Genomic DNA, 16,826 nt, shown 5'->3' on the forward strand with positions numbered 1-16,826 from the left:
TTGAGGTGGCTTCACAGACTGGGGTTTTTACTAGACCATTTGGTCCCCACAATGTAATATAAACCTAATCCACCCACCCACCCACCCCCACCCACACCCACACCCACACACACACACACACACACTCTACCATGTCCCACCGTTCAGGTCCTCCTTCACATCTGCCGCCTCAATTAGCCATTCAGCCACTCTGCGACAGGACCCTCCAACCTACAGCGAGAGCCCCAGCACAGCAGGGCAGTATGTCTGAAGGGCCTTGGGCTGCTGACTAGCTGAAGATGAACAGGGCGGGGGCTGCCAGTGCTCCAGACAGGCCCTTTGTGGTTTTCATGAGGGCCCCCTCCCCATCAAGTTTTTCCTTCAAGGGTGCGAGCCCTCCACCGGTCGCCCCCCACTCCAAATGGCCACAGGGCCCCCGGCTGCTAATTACCAGGCTGATTGAGAGGCACTGAAGTGGGTCTGTGTGAGCAGGGGGACACCCCTGCGGCTGGGCAGGCAGACTGGACAAGGGAGAATTTAAAGTTCCGGATCGGCTGAATGGGCCACAGTACCGGAAAACTTTCTCCTTAATCAAGACATGATGTCACAACCCGACATAAATACACATTTAATTTTGCAGAAAAAAAGGTCAACCCAGTACTATACAATCTAATCTAACAGCATGTCTGAATCTACCCTCCCTTCACCAGCCCTGTGCAGCGATGTTTTGTTCCCATTAATACAGCGAATGTCCTAGACCAACACTGTCCCAAAAATGTGCCATTAGGCCAGTCTGAAAGTGTCCATTAGTCCGATAGGGGAGCTCACTACTGGCTTTCTCTGCAGCCGATGCTATTAGAAGACAAGCAGGAGGGTCATTGGAAACCAACAGGTTAGTGCTGCTAATGTGTAGATGAGCCGCGGATCTACCAGTCCGCCCATAAAAAGTCGGTTCATTTTCTTCCATTTTGGAAAACATCAAGGTCTTTTCAGACACAGCAGCACTGGAGCGCTGGCTGCCGTCATGCTGGGAAGGTTCTTCGATCCGGTTATTTCCCTCATTCACGCTGAATCAGAGCGCAGAAACTGCATTCTGTTTTGCAGCAGCACCAAGCAATACTCCTCCCCAATCATTCCCGGTGCATTCAGTCATCCAGCCAGCAGAGGGAACCCTAGAGTACAGCAAGCCCTGAGGAAACGGGGGCGTCGCCAGTGCAGTTCCAGATGTAGTATTCGGAGGACACCAGCTCACGAGCTGAAGAGATAAACATGTCAGTTTCAGTAGGTAACTGCAACAGTGCAATAATCCCCTATATTTACCCATCCAACAATCCATCTTGCATAAATGTTAATCCACTACAAGGCTTTGTTGAGCCTAGAGCTTATCCCAGGAAACACTGGGTATAAGGCAGGGTACAATTAGGATAGGATGCCAGTCCATAACATGGCACACACAGAGAATAAGACACCAATTTACCAGATAAAACCCATACGAACATGGAGAGAACATGCATACTCCACTCAAACAGTATCAGAGACAGAACCTGGCCCTCAATCATCCAATTCTTCTCAAAACTTCTATGCTGTAACATTCACTTTCATGTCACACTAAGGACACTAAAGATCAGCCTGCATTAAAGTTTCCAGACTGTTTGTTGTTACTGGGCCTTCCCAGGTGAGCGAATGAGGGGGACACTCACAGGTGGTGATACGAGGCTTCGCAGATGAGTAAACCTGCACTGAATGCTGGTCCACAGAGCAGCCAGACAGGGTCAAGTCCGGCACCCGGAAATGCAGCTGCAACACAGTAAAAAGGACTAACTGCATTTCCACTTGCTAAATTACAAAATAAGCTTATGAAATAAGTCGAAGTAATGTAGCCACTACAGAATCGGTACTGATTATTACAATAGCTATTAAATAAGATTAATGTCGTTTGTGTTTTTTTTTTTAATACAAATGTACTCACTTTAACATAGGCTGTTAGGCCTGTACAAAGCGGGTCAGTCGGTCCTGACAGCTGCTCAGAGAAACTCATGTTGCCCCCAAGTGAAACTTCCCGACTCTTAGGAAACTTCTGACCTGAAGAATTAATGTGGGTAAGATGCCTGAATCATTACCACACAGGCAGATCTCACATAACTCAGAATTGGGTTGATGACGGTTCCAGTTGACTTACCCAGCACCCAGACCAACATGCTCTTTTCCTTGGATACCTCCAGCTGCCCTGAACTCACCTTCACGTCCACATTGCTCAAAGGGCCCCTGCAGAGTGAGAGTAGAGGCAATCCGGAACTCAACCTCACCTCAAGTGTACAGTATCAGCTGGTGCACATACCAACACAAACTTTTTTTTGTTGGCCAGGAGGGTGGATACTTTCAAAAACTATGAATGATGTTAATGCTAAAAAAAATAAGCCAGCACGCCCCCTAGGGCATTTGTCTTGATGATGACCTGTTAAAGAAAGGCAGGTGGGCCTCGCAGTACTCAAAGCTGTTGCGAACGCTCTCGTGCAGTTTGAGGCTCAGGGTCACTCCCAGGTGGCTGCCCTCTTTCAGCTGGTAAGAGCCCAGGATGGGGGGGACGGGCACCTGTTTTCCGATTGGACAGAAACACACGCCCGGGAGGCATTAACGCTAGGAGGCATGCTAACATTCATTCTCAAACGGGGGACATTAAAGTGATACCGGGCGGATCATTGAACCATCATTGAGGCCCAGTTCTCCAGGGCTTGCTGACCTGGGATGTGTAACTGCAGAGACGGAAGGGCTCCAGGGGTGGGGAGAAGGGGAACTTGTACGGGCCAGAGAAGGAGGAGCCGTCAGCGTCGTCCACGCTGCTGGCAGTCAGGATGCTAGAGTCCAGCGATGTCACACATGGGTGGACCAGCACGTCCTGCAACGGGGAGCCGTTGGGGGGTAACGAGAGGGTGACCATCACATTGGGCAGGACCCCCTCTACCTCACACTGCAAACACAAACAGACACAGGCAGTCATACAGGAAAAGATATGCTAACCTCGGTTAATTATATCTGATTACAATCAAGTAACCAAGAGATAGAACTCATAAATATGAATCCAACATAGAAGTTGCCACCATGTGTTGTACTAATTTGCACTAATACACATTTCTGGTGCCTAGAGAAAATTAAGCGTTTTAAAATCAGTTCAATTTTATTTGTATAGTGCATTTTCACATTACATTTTCTAAAAGCGCTTTACATTTTCCCTGCCCAAAGCCCCTAGTGAACAAGCCAGAGGTGACAGTGGCAAGAGAAAACTCCCTAGAAGGAAGAAAGCTTGGGAGGAAAGCTTGGAACTCGTGGCCATAAGTGGAAATTAGCGGGAGAACATTTTAAAATGAATTTGAGGAAGCACAGCGTGTAGTTGGAGTATGGAATAGTCTTCCTGTTAGTGTAGCGCAAGCTAAATCCTTGGGTTCCTTTAAATCAGAGCTAGATAACTAATAGCTCAGAGTTGTTAAAATGTTAAGTTCTCCCCAAATGAGCTTGATGGGCCGAACGGCCTCCTCTCGTTTGTAAATTTCTTATGTTCTTATATACTAGCCGGCAGAGGAAGTCAAATGAACAAGATAGCAAATTCTAATTTACACTGTCCAAATTTTAAGATCCGAGTCTTAATGCGGAGGTCAGGAACATGATGACAGGCAGGTGCTGGTGCTGCTTCGTGATGGCAGGATGAGCAGTGGTACAACAACAGGGCAGGCAATACTTTTCAGAGCATGAAGGTTATAGTAAACATCACTGCCATATTTTCTATGGGCTCACCTTGCAGGTCACAGTCCCATAGACATCCCACTGGTCCTGCATGGTGGGGCTGCCGTACTGCATGGACCGCACTGTCTCACTCACGGCCACATTTACCATGGCCCGTCCCCGATGCAGACCAGGCTTCCAGGCTGGCTGTTTCTGAGACCCTGCGGGGCCCGGTGGGGCAGTAACGCCCACCTGCGGGGTGTCCCTCGGGGTTCCTAGGGGACACACCTGCAGCAGGACAGTGGGCAGGAGAGCCAACTTTGATGCTAGGGCCTCCCCCTCTAGCTTTCCTGTAGTGCCACACAGGAAAGTCTGCAGGCCCTCCAAAAAAGACAGGCCCAAGGACACAGAGGCCAGGCTAGGGAGAGGAGGCCGAGGTTCAAGGGGAGCTTCCACCAGGGGAAGACAGGCCAGGATCAGTCCACCTTGAGCCATAGTCAACAGAGGCCACAGGACGCCACCATCTCGGCCCTCCAGACGCAGCTCCAAGGCAGGGGAGTGCTGAGGATGAGCACAGTCATCCCGGGCGAGCACAAAGTCTTTGTCGGGGTCCGTCAGCCCAAGCTCAGTCATGAGGGGGCGTAGGACAGCAGTGTCTTCAGGGACAGCTACGTACTTCTCCCCTGCATAGGCCTTTGCCCGAAGTTCCACTGTGGGGTACCGCCTGAAGGGACATCCAACAAGTAAAATAAAATTTAATGAAAAAATAAGTAAAAACTCAACGGTATCTTGAGATTAAAACAAGCTTAACAGGTCGAAAATGGTTTCATGCAGACTTATCGCTATTCAACAGCGTTTAGTGCGTATAGTGCATAATACAAACTACTTAAATAAGAAAATGCTAAAATTCATAGCGACGATGTTTAATATCTATACAACCAAATAGTATTACATAAAGTGTAATAATTACTTACCTTGAAAAACATATCATCGCCTGCTCTCCTTTCTCGTGTGTTATAATCCATAAGGCACGAAAACTCATATCCACGTTTAAAAGTATCCGCCTAACGGTAGATTTAGTTTCTCGTTACAGTCAAGTCATCTGTCAATCAGTCGGAACACGGAATTTGTTGCTCTCAACAAACTGCAAGTTATGCAAAACGATGACAAGCAATATACGTCGCATCGAAACCGAATACTATGAAAGCTGCTACAGACATACACCAAGGTGCTCTAAAACCGACATTTCTAATTTACAAATGAAGTCACAAGGTTCTTAAAATGCAGAAGAGGACCAGCACGCTCCCACAGTCCAGACCAAGCTTTTCCTGTTTATCGAGCCACGTGACCACGCATGCGTAGATACAACTCATTCTCCCAGCGCGTGACCTGTCATCGCATATTCGTTTTCCCATCTTAGTTCGTCTTTCCACCAATTAACTTATAAAAGATATTTATTGTTCAACAATAATAATAAATCTATCAAATGCGAATTGCAAATAATAATAATTATTTGTACATATAATTTAAATGCGCATCATGAAGCATAAATTTATTTCAACTCATGAATAAATAATTCACTGTGGACGTTTGAACGTATTGATTTCATGCCCGATATTTTAGCACAATACTTCCCCTACCCTCGGAGCTGGCGGTGCGCGGACAGCTCGGAAGCGCTCGGATCTCCTCCCTTTCCAGTCTCCGCTGTAAACCGGGCTCGTCGTCCCCATTTCCGGTCTGGACATGGCTGCTGGATCCAGGAAGCAGAGGGTCCGTCTGCAGCAGTGAACGACAGCGGGCAGCCCAGAGACCGAAGCCGAGCGATACTAACTCAGGCGCCGAGGCTCAGTTTTCGCTTGGACGTGAACCATGTCGGCATCGCCTCAGTTGTTTGAGGTGGGCTTGCGATCTGGGAGGATGCAGCCGAGCTCCCTGTCAGGAGGATTTAGCCGCCCAGTTAAACACGTACTAGTCGTCTTGGTTTATTTTTATCTTTAGCTTTTCCATTTTGACTCGTCTTTCTGTTCATATCGCAAGTTAGACATCCACACACGCGGTGATCTCTTGAATGTATAACTTGCTCACTTGATGATTAGGGTTACTACCATTAAGCGCTTACAAGGTATATTCCTTTTCGGCTAGTTAGCTAACAGGCACTAACAGTTCAAGACGCCACGTTTAAGTTTTTACTTGAAAACAAAAATTGCTAAATTATTTTCTTTTCAGAATGCGATTCATTATGGACATCTGATTTGAGTTTCCGTATCATCCTTAATATAAAATAACAGACTGTCAGAGCCTTGTCGGTGCACAGAGACAGCTGTGCACAGATGCGGATTCGGCTGCGTTGCAATCCGCGATTAAAAGCCCGAAACCTCGCATATGAATGACCTCCGTCGCTATCACACATATAAAGCAGATAAATCGTTGCGATAGCTATATTTTTGTGCTTAGTTGATGTTAGATTGAAATAATTGGGAATATGGAAGTCCTTCCGGTAAAGACGGATCTCCGGTTAACGGCCAATAGGCTTTGTGTTTTTAACATGTTCCAACTGTCTGGCGTGTTCACTGCTTGTTCTAGTACGTCTTAAAACAAAATGCTTAACGATTGTTTTGATAATGAATGGTTGAATAAATGCATGATGCTTATGTTTTACAGAATTGTTCAGAAAAAAACAATGCAATACAGTGGAATGACATTTCAGGACCAGTAAGCATTTACAGAAATGTTTTGTGTAACTGTGGGCTGGATTTCACATCCTGCTCTTTGAATCATTTTCCTGCAGGAGCCCTTTGATGCAGATGAGTACATTGAGAGGCTGGCCTGGAGGATCCCTGGGGGGGGCTCTAAGGGAGGGGCCGAGGCTTTTGACCCCAAAAGGTATCGCCGTTGTTATCCCTCTCTGAAGACACGGTGTGTGACTCCATGACTGGGTGCACAGTAAACAGTCCTGCCACAAAAATGCTTCATGTCTGAACACTGTTTCTGGCCCTGTGGTAGATTTTGATGGTCTGTAATGGTTTGTGACTGCCAACCCCATTCACCTCTATGTTGTTGGCTGATTCGTGGTGCGCAGATGGAATTTGTTTTTTTCTGACTGATCGAAGGTCAGACTCTAGCCAATGGCAGGCGGTGTGTAGCCCAGCGGGTTAGGGATTTGTGCCCTTATCCGGAAGGTCGTGGGTTCAAATCCTGTGGCCGGTAGAATAATCATATCACCCTTGGGTCCTTGAGCAAGGCTTAGCTCCCACTGCTCCAGGGATGATGGCTGATCCTGCTCTCTGACTCCAACTTTTTCCTCACTTAAATGTTAATGTCAGACATCGTTTAAATAACCGTCAGTATGTGTACAGAAGTCCTTGGTAGAGGCCCAATTATTCCCTATTTTCTGCTGTCTTCCGTGTGTCGCAGCATGTCTGACAAACTGATACTTCTGCATTGTCTGCTCGGCATGCACTGGGCTGTAGGTGTGTCTGTGCAATGCATCATGGGAGCACACTCCACTGGCCTTCATGATGACTTAGCTGGGGACTGCGTACTAGAAGGGGGAGTGGCTCTAAGACGTGGCTGCCAGCGCTGAGGGGCTTATTTGGGGGATTACATGGTCATCACTTTGGGACAGGCTCTGCCCTCCGTCCAGAGAAACCAGTGCTGATGCAGTGCATTCGCTTTGCAGTGATTGCTGTGATTATGGAGCTGACCAATCTCTCAGCATGTGCCGGGTCGCATAAATCCAAATGCCTAGACATTAACCTCACAATGCAATTCTTACTTTTAACTGTTGCTGGGAGGTTCGCTGGGATGGCAGTAGTTATTCAGTTAGACTGGACCTTGGCAGATTGCTTATATTTCGCTGAGTGGTTTGCTTATTTCTCTGATTCCTGCAGACACTGTAACAGAGCGGTACAGCTGCCAGTCCCCATTGTAGGGCTCTGACCTCAGATTAAGGTTCTTCAGGATTAAGAGGCTGAAAACCTCATTATGGCTACAGTCCCCTAGCCAGACCCCCCCGCCCATGTGGTGCAGCTCCCCCCCTTTTTGTGCTTGAACTGCAGTACGGCCTGGTGCTTCAGTAACGGAGGAAGTGAGGATCCAAGTGCCGCTCCATTCTGCCCCCTACAGGCTGCTGGAGGAGTTTAAGAACCACATAGAGGAGCTGAAGCAGCTGGACGAACGGATTCAGCGGCGAGTGGAGAAGCTGGAGCAGCAATGCCACCGGGAGGCGAAGGAGTTCGCCCGCAAAGTACAGGATCTGCAAAGGAGCAACCAGGTCAGTGCTAGACATGTGAGAGTCCAGATTCCCTGGGCCCAATTCAGACATGCACTTCATAGACAGGTCACCTTCTCCAGACACCAAGGCGCCTGTTATCGAAGAGCATACAGACGCTCCTCTACTTACCAACTTTCAACTTACTAACTTGCAGACATACGAACGAAGAGGACTGTAAGTCCCAATCGTGTTCCTTCGGCTCCTGTTTCCTGTCCGCAACATCACATTTTTTTTCTGTGCACCAATTCCGCCTAGTATAACTTCAGGCCGCTACTCCGGCCACGCAGCAGCGTAGTGTGCGTACTCCAACCAGCCTCAGATCTAGAATTACAGAGGATGTCCATTTCTCTGTCCATCCACCTTTCATGACCGTCCAGTACAGAATCATAGTGAAATTTCTATCTCCGCAATATAAATACATACAGAGAAGATAAGTGCTCAGATGTGACATAAATGGTGTTCATAAAATGCATAGTCCCAGTATGGATATTTGCGGAGTAGTGCATTCGCTTTGCGGTTTCTCTTTATGTGTGCCGGTGATTCTGTGATTCTGTGTCTCCCTCCCGGCCTCCCCTGCTCTCTGCTGATTGGCTGCCTTTTTGCATCCTCGCAGGTGGCCTTCCAGCACTTCCAAGAGCTGGATGAACACATCAGCTACGTGGCGACGAAGGTGTGTCACCTGGGCGACCAGCTGGAGGGCGTCAACACGCCGCGACAGAGGGCAGTGGAGGCGCAGCGCCTCATGACCTACTTCAACGAGTTCCTGGACGGGGAACTGCGCAGCGACGTCTTCAACAACCCTGACAAGGTCGCGTCCAACGTCTGCCGCCTGTGTCCGCACACGCTCTTCCTCCTGCCCTCTGTGATGTCACTTCCTTTCCGTTATAGGTTGCTGTTATACCTACACCAGTCCCAGCATATTAACTGGCTGTCTTTGAAAGTCATTTGACTAAAATGACCAGCACTCTACCTGAAACATTCACATGTACTCCCTAGATATTGGAACATTTATTGTGCACCTAAGGCATAACCCGGAGTATTAGCTAATCAACACTACGGTTTCCCTCTCTAAGATGACACAGATATTCTCCTATGTATGAATGTTTATACTGACCTTGCGTGAGCTCGACCTTGCATCTGCCCTCTGCAATTCTACCCCATCCTCGGGGGCACAGCACGCTCTGGCTCACGCCCTGACCCCCCCACACCGGCTGCCTGCTGCAGTGCCCCGTGTGTCTCCCGCATGCTGTTGTGCATTAGTGTGCTCTTCTATAAATTACACACTCCGCTTTCATGGGGGCCTGCAGAACATGCAGTGTCTCCCTTCTGCATTTCCTAAAAGAAGCAAGTCTTCTCTAAGTACGTGACCGATGAGGGATCAGTGTAATAATAATTCAGGCTAAATACATAAAGGGGATGCAGCACTGGAATTCGCACGTCTGCCAGTACATTCCGCTGCCGGAGACCGCTTGTGTGGATTTCAGTCTCGAACCCACTGGCGAGGGCCACTTGGGCCCCTGTCCCATCACAGAGGCCTGGAATTGGCAGCGATGTCCGGAGGTGAGCTGCAGTGGGAATATCTCCTGGATTTTTGTTCCCTTTTTCCGAGCGCGCCCCCAAGCCGAAGAGGAAAGCTGTGAGTCAATAGCTGGAGGGGAGGCTGAGCTAATCCCCTAGAAAGGGAGGGCCAGACCGCCAGCACCAAGACAAGTGCTGCTAAAGCCTGGCTGCAGGGAGACGGCTACATTACTTACATGGGATTTAGCTAATCTTAGCTAGAGGACAGATACTTAGAAAGCCTTGCAGAGCAAAAGGCAGAAGTCACCTCACGGGAGCAGGGTAATGATGTTAGCTAAGGCAGGCCTCCGCGGTCACGCGGGAGCAGCGGACAGCGGGGTCCGCTCACACGTCTGGGTGGCGCGGGGTGCTCGGGGGGGCTGCTGTGAATCTCGGCGGGGCCGTTTGAGAGAGATATCCCTGCCTGGACAGATTATTGAGGGAGATTTAGCCTCTTGTGGGATTACATCCCATTCAAAGCGGGTGGGCGATGAAAGAGCTGGACGCCTCGCAGACTGGCCTCTCCGACGTTCAGGTGAGCGGCACTGGATGCAGCCAGGCAGCGCACCTGCCCTGTGGGGGGGGGCGGGGGGGGCACCTGGCCCAGCTATGCCTGATGACTCCCTCTCTTCCTCTGTGCAGATCAAGGAGGCAGCTGACATAATTCAGAAACTGCACCTCATCGCCCAAGAGCTACCCTTCGACAGGTGAGGCCCACTGGATACGGTATGATCAGCGCCGGGGGGCAGGACAGATATCATCAGAACCCTGAACTCAAGTAATATGTGGCCTGCCTCACCCCTGACTCATGAAAATCATACAGAACACGCCATGTCAAACGTTAAGATGGGAACAGCCTGTGGCTGACCTGCACCATGTGTGTTTCCTGATCTTTGATGGACCTTCTTCTTCGTTCTTCTGTTGACAGGTTTTCTGAAGTGAAGGCAAAGATAGCAAGTGAGTATCTGGTTTTCTTTGCAAATCAGTTCTTTCTTTTTTTGAGTTTGCTTCAGATGACCTTGGTTTAACTGCATAAGGCAAGCAAATGTGTCCTTTGAGGATGATCAGCAAGAATGTCAGGCTTTAGTTAGTGGTATTATCAGTGGTCACTTTGTGTAATGCAGTGTCTCTGCCTATGTAGCCGTGTTGGCCTGTGTCAACCTGTGTGCCCATGTTGGCCTGTGTGCCCATGTTGGCCTGTGTACCCATGTTGGCCTGTGTACCCATGGTGGCCTGTGTCAACCTGTGTACCCATGTTGACCTGTGTACCCATGGTGGCCTGTGTCGGCCTGTGTGCCCATGTTGGCCTGTGTGCCCATGTTGGCCTGTGTACCCATGGTGGCCTGTGTCAACCTGTGTACCCATGTTGACCTGTGTACCCATGTTGGCCTGTGTACCCATGGTGGCCTGTGTCGGCCTGTGTACCCATGTTGGCCTGTGTACCCATGGTGGCCTGTGTCGGCCTGTGTACCCATGTTGGCCTGTGTACCCATGTTGGCCTGTGTCAACCTGTGTGCCCATGTTGGCCTGTGTACCCATGTTGGCCTGTGTACCCATGTTGGCCTGTGTCAACCTGTGTACCCATGTTGACCTGTGTACCCATGGTGGCCTGTGTACCCATGGTGGCCTGTGTCGGCCTGTGTACCCATGGTGGCCTGTGTATCCATGTTGGCTCGTGTACCCATGTTGGCCTGTGTCGACATGTGTACCAGTTTCGGCCTGTGTTGACCAGTGTCTGCCTGTATATTTGTGCCTGCCCAGGTAAATACCACGACCTGGAACGTCAGCTGATCCAGGAGTTCACCGCCGCTCAGCGCCGTGGGGAGATCGGGCGCATGCGCGAAGTAGCTGCTGTCCTGCTGCACTTTAAGGTGCGTGAGTGGCGGGAGGAGGCTCGCGGTGGCGGGAGGAGGCTCGCGGTGGCGGGAGGAGGCTCGCGGTGGCGGGAGGAGATGCAGGAGCTGCATAAGATGACAGCTGCTTCTGCTTTCTGCATCCGTTAATCAGACACACAGAAAAAGTGACGGGAATGACTGATCAAATGACTTCCTTCGATATGAGAAGCTGATATGAGAAGCTGTTTGATAGAATTAAACAGAATTTCAAATTCAGATGCCACTACCAACGGTTATTTAGGATTCTGTTTAATTTGGCAAAACCATCCAGTTTGGTGGCTCTGTTTATATTTATGATCAGCGGCGCGGCTCGCTGAATAACACGGATTTGTCTTTGTGCTTTGCGATCCTTGCAGGGCTATGCGCACTGCGTGGACGTGTACATCAAGCAGTGTCAGGAGGTGAGTGTGCGGCTCCTCTCCCAGGGCTGGGCCGATCGTGCTCGTCTGCCTTCCCCGCCCGTGACGTAGCGTTACCCTCCCATAGGGGGCCTACGGTCGCAGTGACGTGTTTGAAGACACGGCTCAGCTGTGCCAGAGAGTCAGCAAGCAGGTGGGCGAGGTGTTCTGCAGTCCCGAGACGGTCATGGCCAAGCTCATCCAGAGCATCTTTGAGAACAAGCTGCAGGTAAGGCAACCTCATGGGAACAGCTCACTCGCCACACACTGTGGCTCATTTTTTGGCCATGGACTTAAAATGAAGTCATTGCTCTGTCTTTCTAGACACATGTGAAGGACAAGCTGGAGGAGTCCCGGCGGTCTGACTCGGAGCAGTACCTCAAGAACCTGTATGACCTCTACACCCGGTAGGAACGCTTCTGCGTAGGCAGCTGCCAGGTAGAGGTGCCGGGGCGTAGCCTGACACAGTAACCTCACCTGCCCCATCTGCAGGACGACAGCTCTGGCCACAAAACTGACAGAGTTCAACCTGGGCTCGGACAAGCACACTTTCCTCACCAAGCTTATCAAGAACATATTCTCCACCTACCTGGAGAGCTACATCGACATGGAGCGTGAGCACCTGCGGGCCCGGAGCGCCATGATCTTGCAGCGCTACTATGACTCCAAGAACCACCAAAAGCGCCCTGTGGGCACAGGCAGGTAGGCCCCCCTCCCCAAGATAATCCTCCCATTCCATTACCTGGTCTGTGACCCCCACCTTTATGGAGGAACATTCCCTGAAGCCAAGCCAGATACCTGAGATTCACAACTGGAATTCACCATACTCTATCATACAAAAAAATGACCATAACCATTAACACTTTAAGGAGTTAAAATCTGGTATGAAAATCTTGTGTTGAACTCCTGTAATTTATGTCTTCTGGAATGTCATCATGCTCATCAGTTACATGGTAATTTGGGTTTTTAGGCAACACCTCCTGCTGGAGACCAGTGAATTCAAGGACAGCTGTTATCTAAACATCCAGTTACCTCGGCTGGACAGTTAACCTGGATTTTCTCCACACGGTGTTGGTAGTCAGTGGGCAAAGACATCGGTCACCTCTCAGCCAGCTATATTTGCGGGCGGTCTCCTTTTCGGGTTTTTTTTGTAGGTAATCGGTGATTAAAGGTCATTTGTTGGTTTTGTGATAACCTCCCAAACATCAGTTGCCAAACACTGGTCGCCAAACATTTGCTTGTCAGCTCATCACACATTTCAGTTGTCCTGTGTGATAGTGTAGCCAGGCGGAGTGTGTATTTCAGGCTGTAAATCAGCCCTAATTTAACTGTACAACCTACTCTGTTGTCTCTCTTCCCCCTGGCATTGTTAGTTTGAATATGGGAGGGAGCCACAGACACTGAATTTTCATTAGCACCTGATTGACACCTAAAATGCTCTGAGGAGACATGCTAATCCATTTGAGAAGACAAATCTGCAAAGCCCTTGGGCCTGAAGGAGTATGGTTGGTCAGCAGTGTTCTCGTCTTGCGGTGCATTCTGGTGGTCTCTAACAGGGGGCTCTGGTCTGAGTCTCCTCTTCCCTGTTTAGTATTCAGGAGTTGAAAGAGCGTTTCAGGCTGCGCACCAACCTTCCTCTGGGACCGAGCATTGACACCCATGGCGAGACCTTCCTCTCCCAGGAAGTGGTGGTCAGCCTGCTGCAGGAGACGCGACACGCCTTTGAGCGCTGTCACAGGGTGAGGCCCCTGTCTGCTTCTCCATGACGTTCAGTTACAGCTGCTTCGAGTAGCACCGTGTGAAGGAAATAAACACGAAATGAAGCCGCTTCCATATATATGTTTCTCATTGATGCCAGCAGTAGATTTTTGCTTTGGAATAGTGTAACGTGGAATCTCTTCAAGCCAGGAGTTTAGGACCATGTTTCCTTATACCATTGGTTCCACAGCTTTCGGACCCCTCAGACCTGCCTAAGAATGCCTTCTCCATCTTTCTGCTGCTGGTGGACCACCTGTGTGTGGACCACATCGACTATGCCCTAGAGATCGGCCTGTCAGGTACGCCCGTACGTCACTTGGGTTGTGACAGTTTCAGGAGCCAATAAGTATTCCTTACATTGCCTGTTTCACATAACTCTCTGAGCGATAATTAATCATGGCTGGTATCAATATACAGATTACTGTGAATAATCAAAGGTAGGTGGGGGGGTGTTAATGTTGTAATAGAACCATTAATGTAATAGGAAGAAAATATTTAGTTTTTTTCCGAGGATTTTTGGTTGCTCTAGAGGTGGTTTTCTCACGGTCTTGTAAAAATCAGGAAAATGTGGATAATAAGGTACAGACCGATGTCCGTCTCTCTCCCACACAGCTATTCCCTCAGCAGACGCCAAGAACGCCAATCTCTACTTCCTGGATGTGGTCCAGCAGGCTAACACCATCTTCCACCTCTTTGACAAGCAGTTCAATGACAACCTCATGCCCCTCATCAGGTGAGAGCGAGGCCAAGTCTCAAACTGCACCCCCCCCCCCCCCCCCCAAGGCCCTCCAAGGAGTTTTCCCCTCAACCTCTCTGCTTCTTGTCCATGTGCGCAGTTCCTCCCCCAAACTGACGGAGTGTCTGCACAAGAAGAAGGAGGTGATCGAGCAGATGGAGGTGAAGCTGGACACGGGCATCGACAGGTCAGTCACAGGTCCAGCTGGCGGATCTCTGCTCAGCATGCCTGTCCCTCTGCTTTCTGGGGGGGGGGGGGGTGTCATACTCTGATAGCCTATAGGAAACCTTCACAGGCCCTCATAGCTTTATATTCATGCAATTTGGGTTTCTCCGATGCAATTTTAAAAGAGAATTACATAAAAGGTTCAAATATAGACTCACAGTTTGCTACTTTTCAGTTTTGCCAGCATGCAATACCGTCCTCAGGCTTATAGCGCTATTCGTTCATCATTGGTTGGTCTTGGGGTTCTGATTGGTGTCGCCCTTCCCTTCCTTGCAGGACTCTGAACTGCATGTTCGGCCAGATGAAGCACATCCTGACAACAGAACAGAAGAAGACAGACTTCAAGCCAGAGGATGAGAACAACGTTATGATTCAGTACACCAACGTACGGACGACATGCCCCATCATAGGACCCATCAGTGCATGGATCTCGCCTCCTCGTTGCCTTACGCTCTCTGTCCCACTCCTCGTGTCCCCGCAGGCCTGCTCCAAGGTGTGTGCTTACGTGGGTAAGCAGGTGGAGCGCGTGCGGCGCTCCATGGATGGGAAGAACGTGGACACGGTGCTGACGGAACTGGGCATCCGCTTCCACCGCCTCATACATGAGCACCTGCAGCTGTATACATACAGCTCCATGGGCGGCATGCTGGCCATCTGTGACGTGGCCGAGTACCGCCGCTGCGCCAAGGACTTCCAGGTAAGGATTTGCAGGTCACGGGCCGCGCCAAGGAAGGAGGACACTTGTTAAACTTTTCAGGTGCTCTTCTGATCAGACTAACTTAAAGGGTTGTGTGCTCCCTTGCTCCCCCTCGCAGGTCCCTCTGGTACTGCAGCTCTTTGACACGCTCCATGCTCTGTGTAACCTGTTGGTGGTCGCCCCTGACAACCTGAAGCAGGTCTGCTCTGGGGAGCAGCTGACTAACCTGGACCGCAACTTGCTGCACGCCTTCGTCCAGCTGAGGGCAGATTACCGCTCCTCCAGACTGGGTCGTCACTTCAGCTAGTGCCAGCCAGGAGTCACCCAAAGGCTCCCGACGCCAGCAGCACTACACCCCAGTCAGATTGCCCCATCCATTACCCTATAAGCAGCTTATTGTCTTGAGCCTCTCCTTGACAACAAGATGTCCAATCAGGAGGGATCTTCTGTCCAGCACCTTTACACTCCCTACAAGCTACTTCTCTTATTGGAGCACAAATCGCCAACTCCTAGCTTGCCGTTGACATGGCGAAGAACTCGTCCAATCAGGTTTCAGGGAAAATGACTTGAGTCCGAGAGAAATTTGGACTGGCATCGATGGCAGTACCTACTTTGATCTTTTCTGTTCTGGTGGGTCTCTTCTGCACTGAATTGTAATTCCGCTAACACTAGAGGGTTGTGTTGGTTCAGCGTTCGCCATTTTAAGATGGACACCGTTAGATGGACAGAGTGTCGAAGCAGGTGAAATGTTAGGAATTTGCTTCTGTTTTGTTTCGTTTCGTTTTTAATTATTTTATTGTGCCAAATAGTAGTGCTGTGGCTACTCTAACAGTTGAGGAGCTGTCATAAGATCAGCTTAGTTCAGGCTGCCACCGCAGTGCATGCTGGGTATCACGACTGCCAATCCTAAACAGGCTGTTCCTCTGTGGGACCAGGATGGGGAATATTTAGAACACATATACACATGTATACCGGCGTGGCTCATGATCTGCCCATGATACAAAACGTACTTAAGTACAGCCCACACCATACACCAGTACACTATGTACACGCTGTACTACAACACCGTGAGATGAGCCTGTAAACGGTGGAGCCTCGCCGGCTCTCTAGGTGCCGGTAGATGTTTGTGTACAGTACGGTGGCGGCCTGTGATTGCCCAGCCACCCTCCAAGCTGCTCCCTGTGTGCAGCTACTCACCCTTAGCAGTGATTAATAAAGACACACTTATATTGTGGTACAGAGTGTTAGCGTCTGCTTTTCACTGATCTGACGACCGGCCTGAACATGGTGTCCATGCAGTAGCTGAGCTACGCTACATTTCACACAGCTGCCCCCCCCCCCCCCCCCCCCAGTGAGGGGCTGTCGACAGATGAACTGAAAAGGAAAATAAAATAGAGTGAGAACCTGATTGAGCATTAACTTTGCGGCATCTGCTTAACGAGGCGTTCTGGCAATCCTAGCTGCCAGTCTCGGGCCGCTGATGAAAAAACGTAATTACCTCATATCTACGAGTGTATGAAATGTGTGTCGCAACAGCGGAGCAGAAAGGAAAATATTGAGTTGGACAGAAACAACAGAGTGTAGTGTTCTG

General features: G+C 49.7%; 2 protein-coding genes across 2 annotated transcripts; one reads left to right on the forward strand and one right to left on the reverse strand.

Annotated features, from left to right (window-relative positions):
• Positions 1 to 590: 590 nt before the first annotated feature.
• On the reverse strand, positions 591 to 5,279 carry ap5m1 (adaptor related protein complex 5 subunit mu 1). Its single transcript, XM_048974599.1, has 8 exons — positions 4,671 to 5,279; positions 3,769 to 4,420; positions 2,720 to 2,947; positions 2,435 to 2,571; positions 2,159 to 2,244; positions 1,949 to 2,061; positions 1,680 to 1,776; positions 591 to 1,234 (listed from the first exon to the last, which is right to left on the reverse strand). Exons 1-8 carry the CDS (start codon positions 4,736 to 4,738, stop codon positions 1,152 to 1,154), a joined length of 1,464 nt encoding a protein of 487 aa, XP_048830556.1. The 5' UTR covers positions 4,739 to 5,279; the 3' UTR covers positions 591 to 1,151.
• A 143-nt stretch (positions 5,280 to 5,422) lies between these two features.
• Positions 5,423 to 16,472, forward strand: exoc5 (exocyst complex component 5). The gene is made up of 18 exons (XM_048974598.1): positions 5,423 to 5,592; positions 6,485 to 6,579; positions 7,822 to 7,969; positions 8,583 to 8,777; positions 10,169 to 10,233; positions 10,455 to 10,483; positions 11,288 to 11,397; positions 11,778 to 11,822; positions 11,908 to 12,048; positions 12,144 to 12,226; positions 12,312 to 12,521; positions 13,411 to 13,558; positions 13,768 to 13,876; positions 14,190 to 14,310; positions 14,414 to 14,500; positions 14,815 to 14,923; positions 15,020 to 15,235; positions 15,354 to 16,472. Exons 1-18 carry the CDS (start codon positions 5,566 to 5,568, stop codon positions 15,540 to 15,542), a joined length of 2,127 nt encoding a protein of 708 aa, XP_048830555.1. The 5' UTR covers positions 5,423 to 5,565; the 3' UTR covers positions 15,543 to 16,472.
• Positions 16,473 to 16,826: the final 354 nt, after the last annotated feature.

This window comes from Brienomyrus brachyistius, chromosome 14 (genome assembly GCF_023856365.1).
Source record: "Brienomyrus brachyistius isolate T26 chromosome 14, BBRACH_0.4, whole genome shotgun sequence".
In the NCBI taxonomy this organism is placed as follows: domain Eukaryota; kingdom Metazoa; phylum Chordata; class Actinopteri; order Osteoglossiformes; family Mormyridae; genus Brienomyrus; species Brienomyrus brachyistius.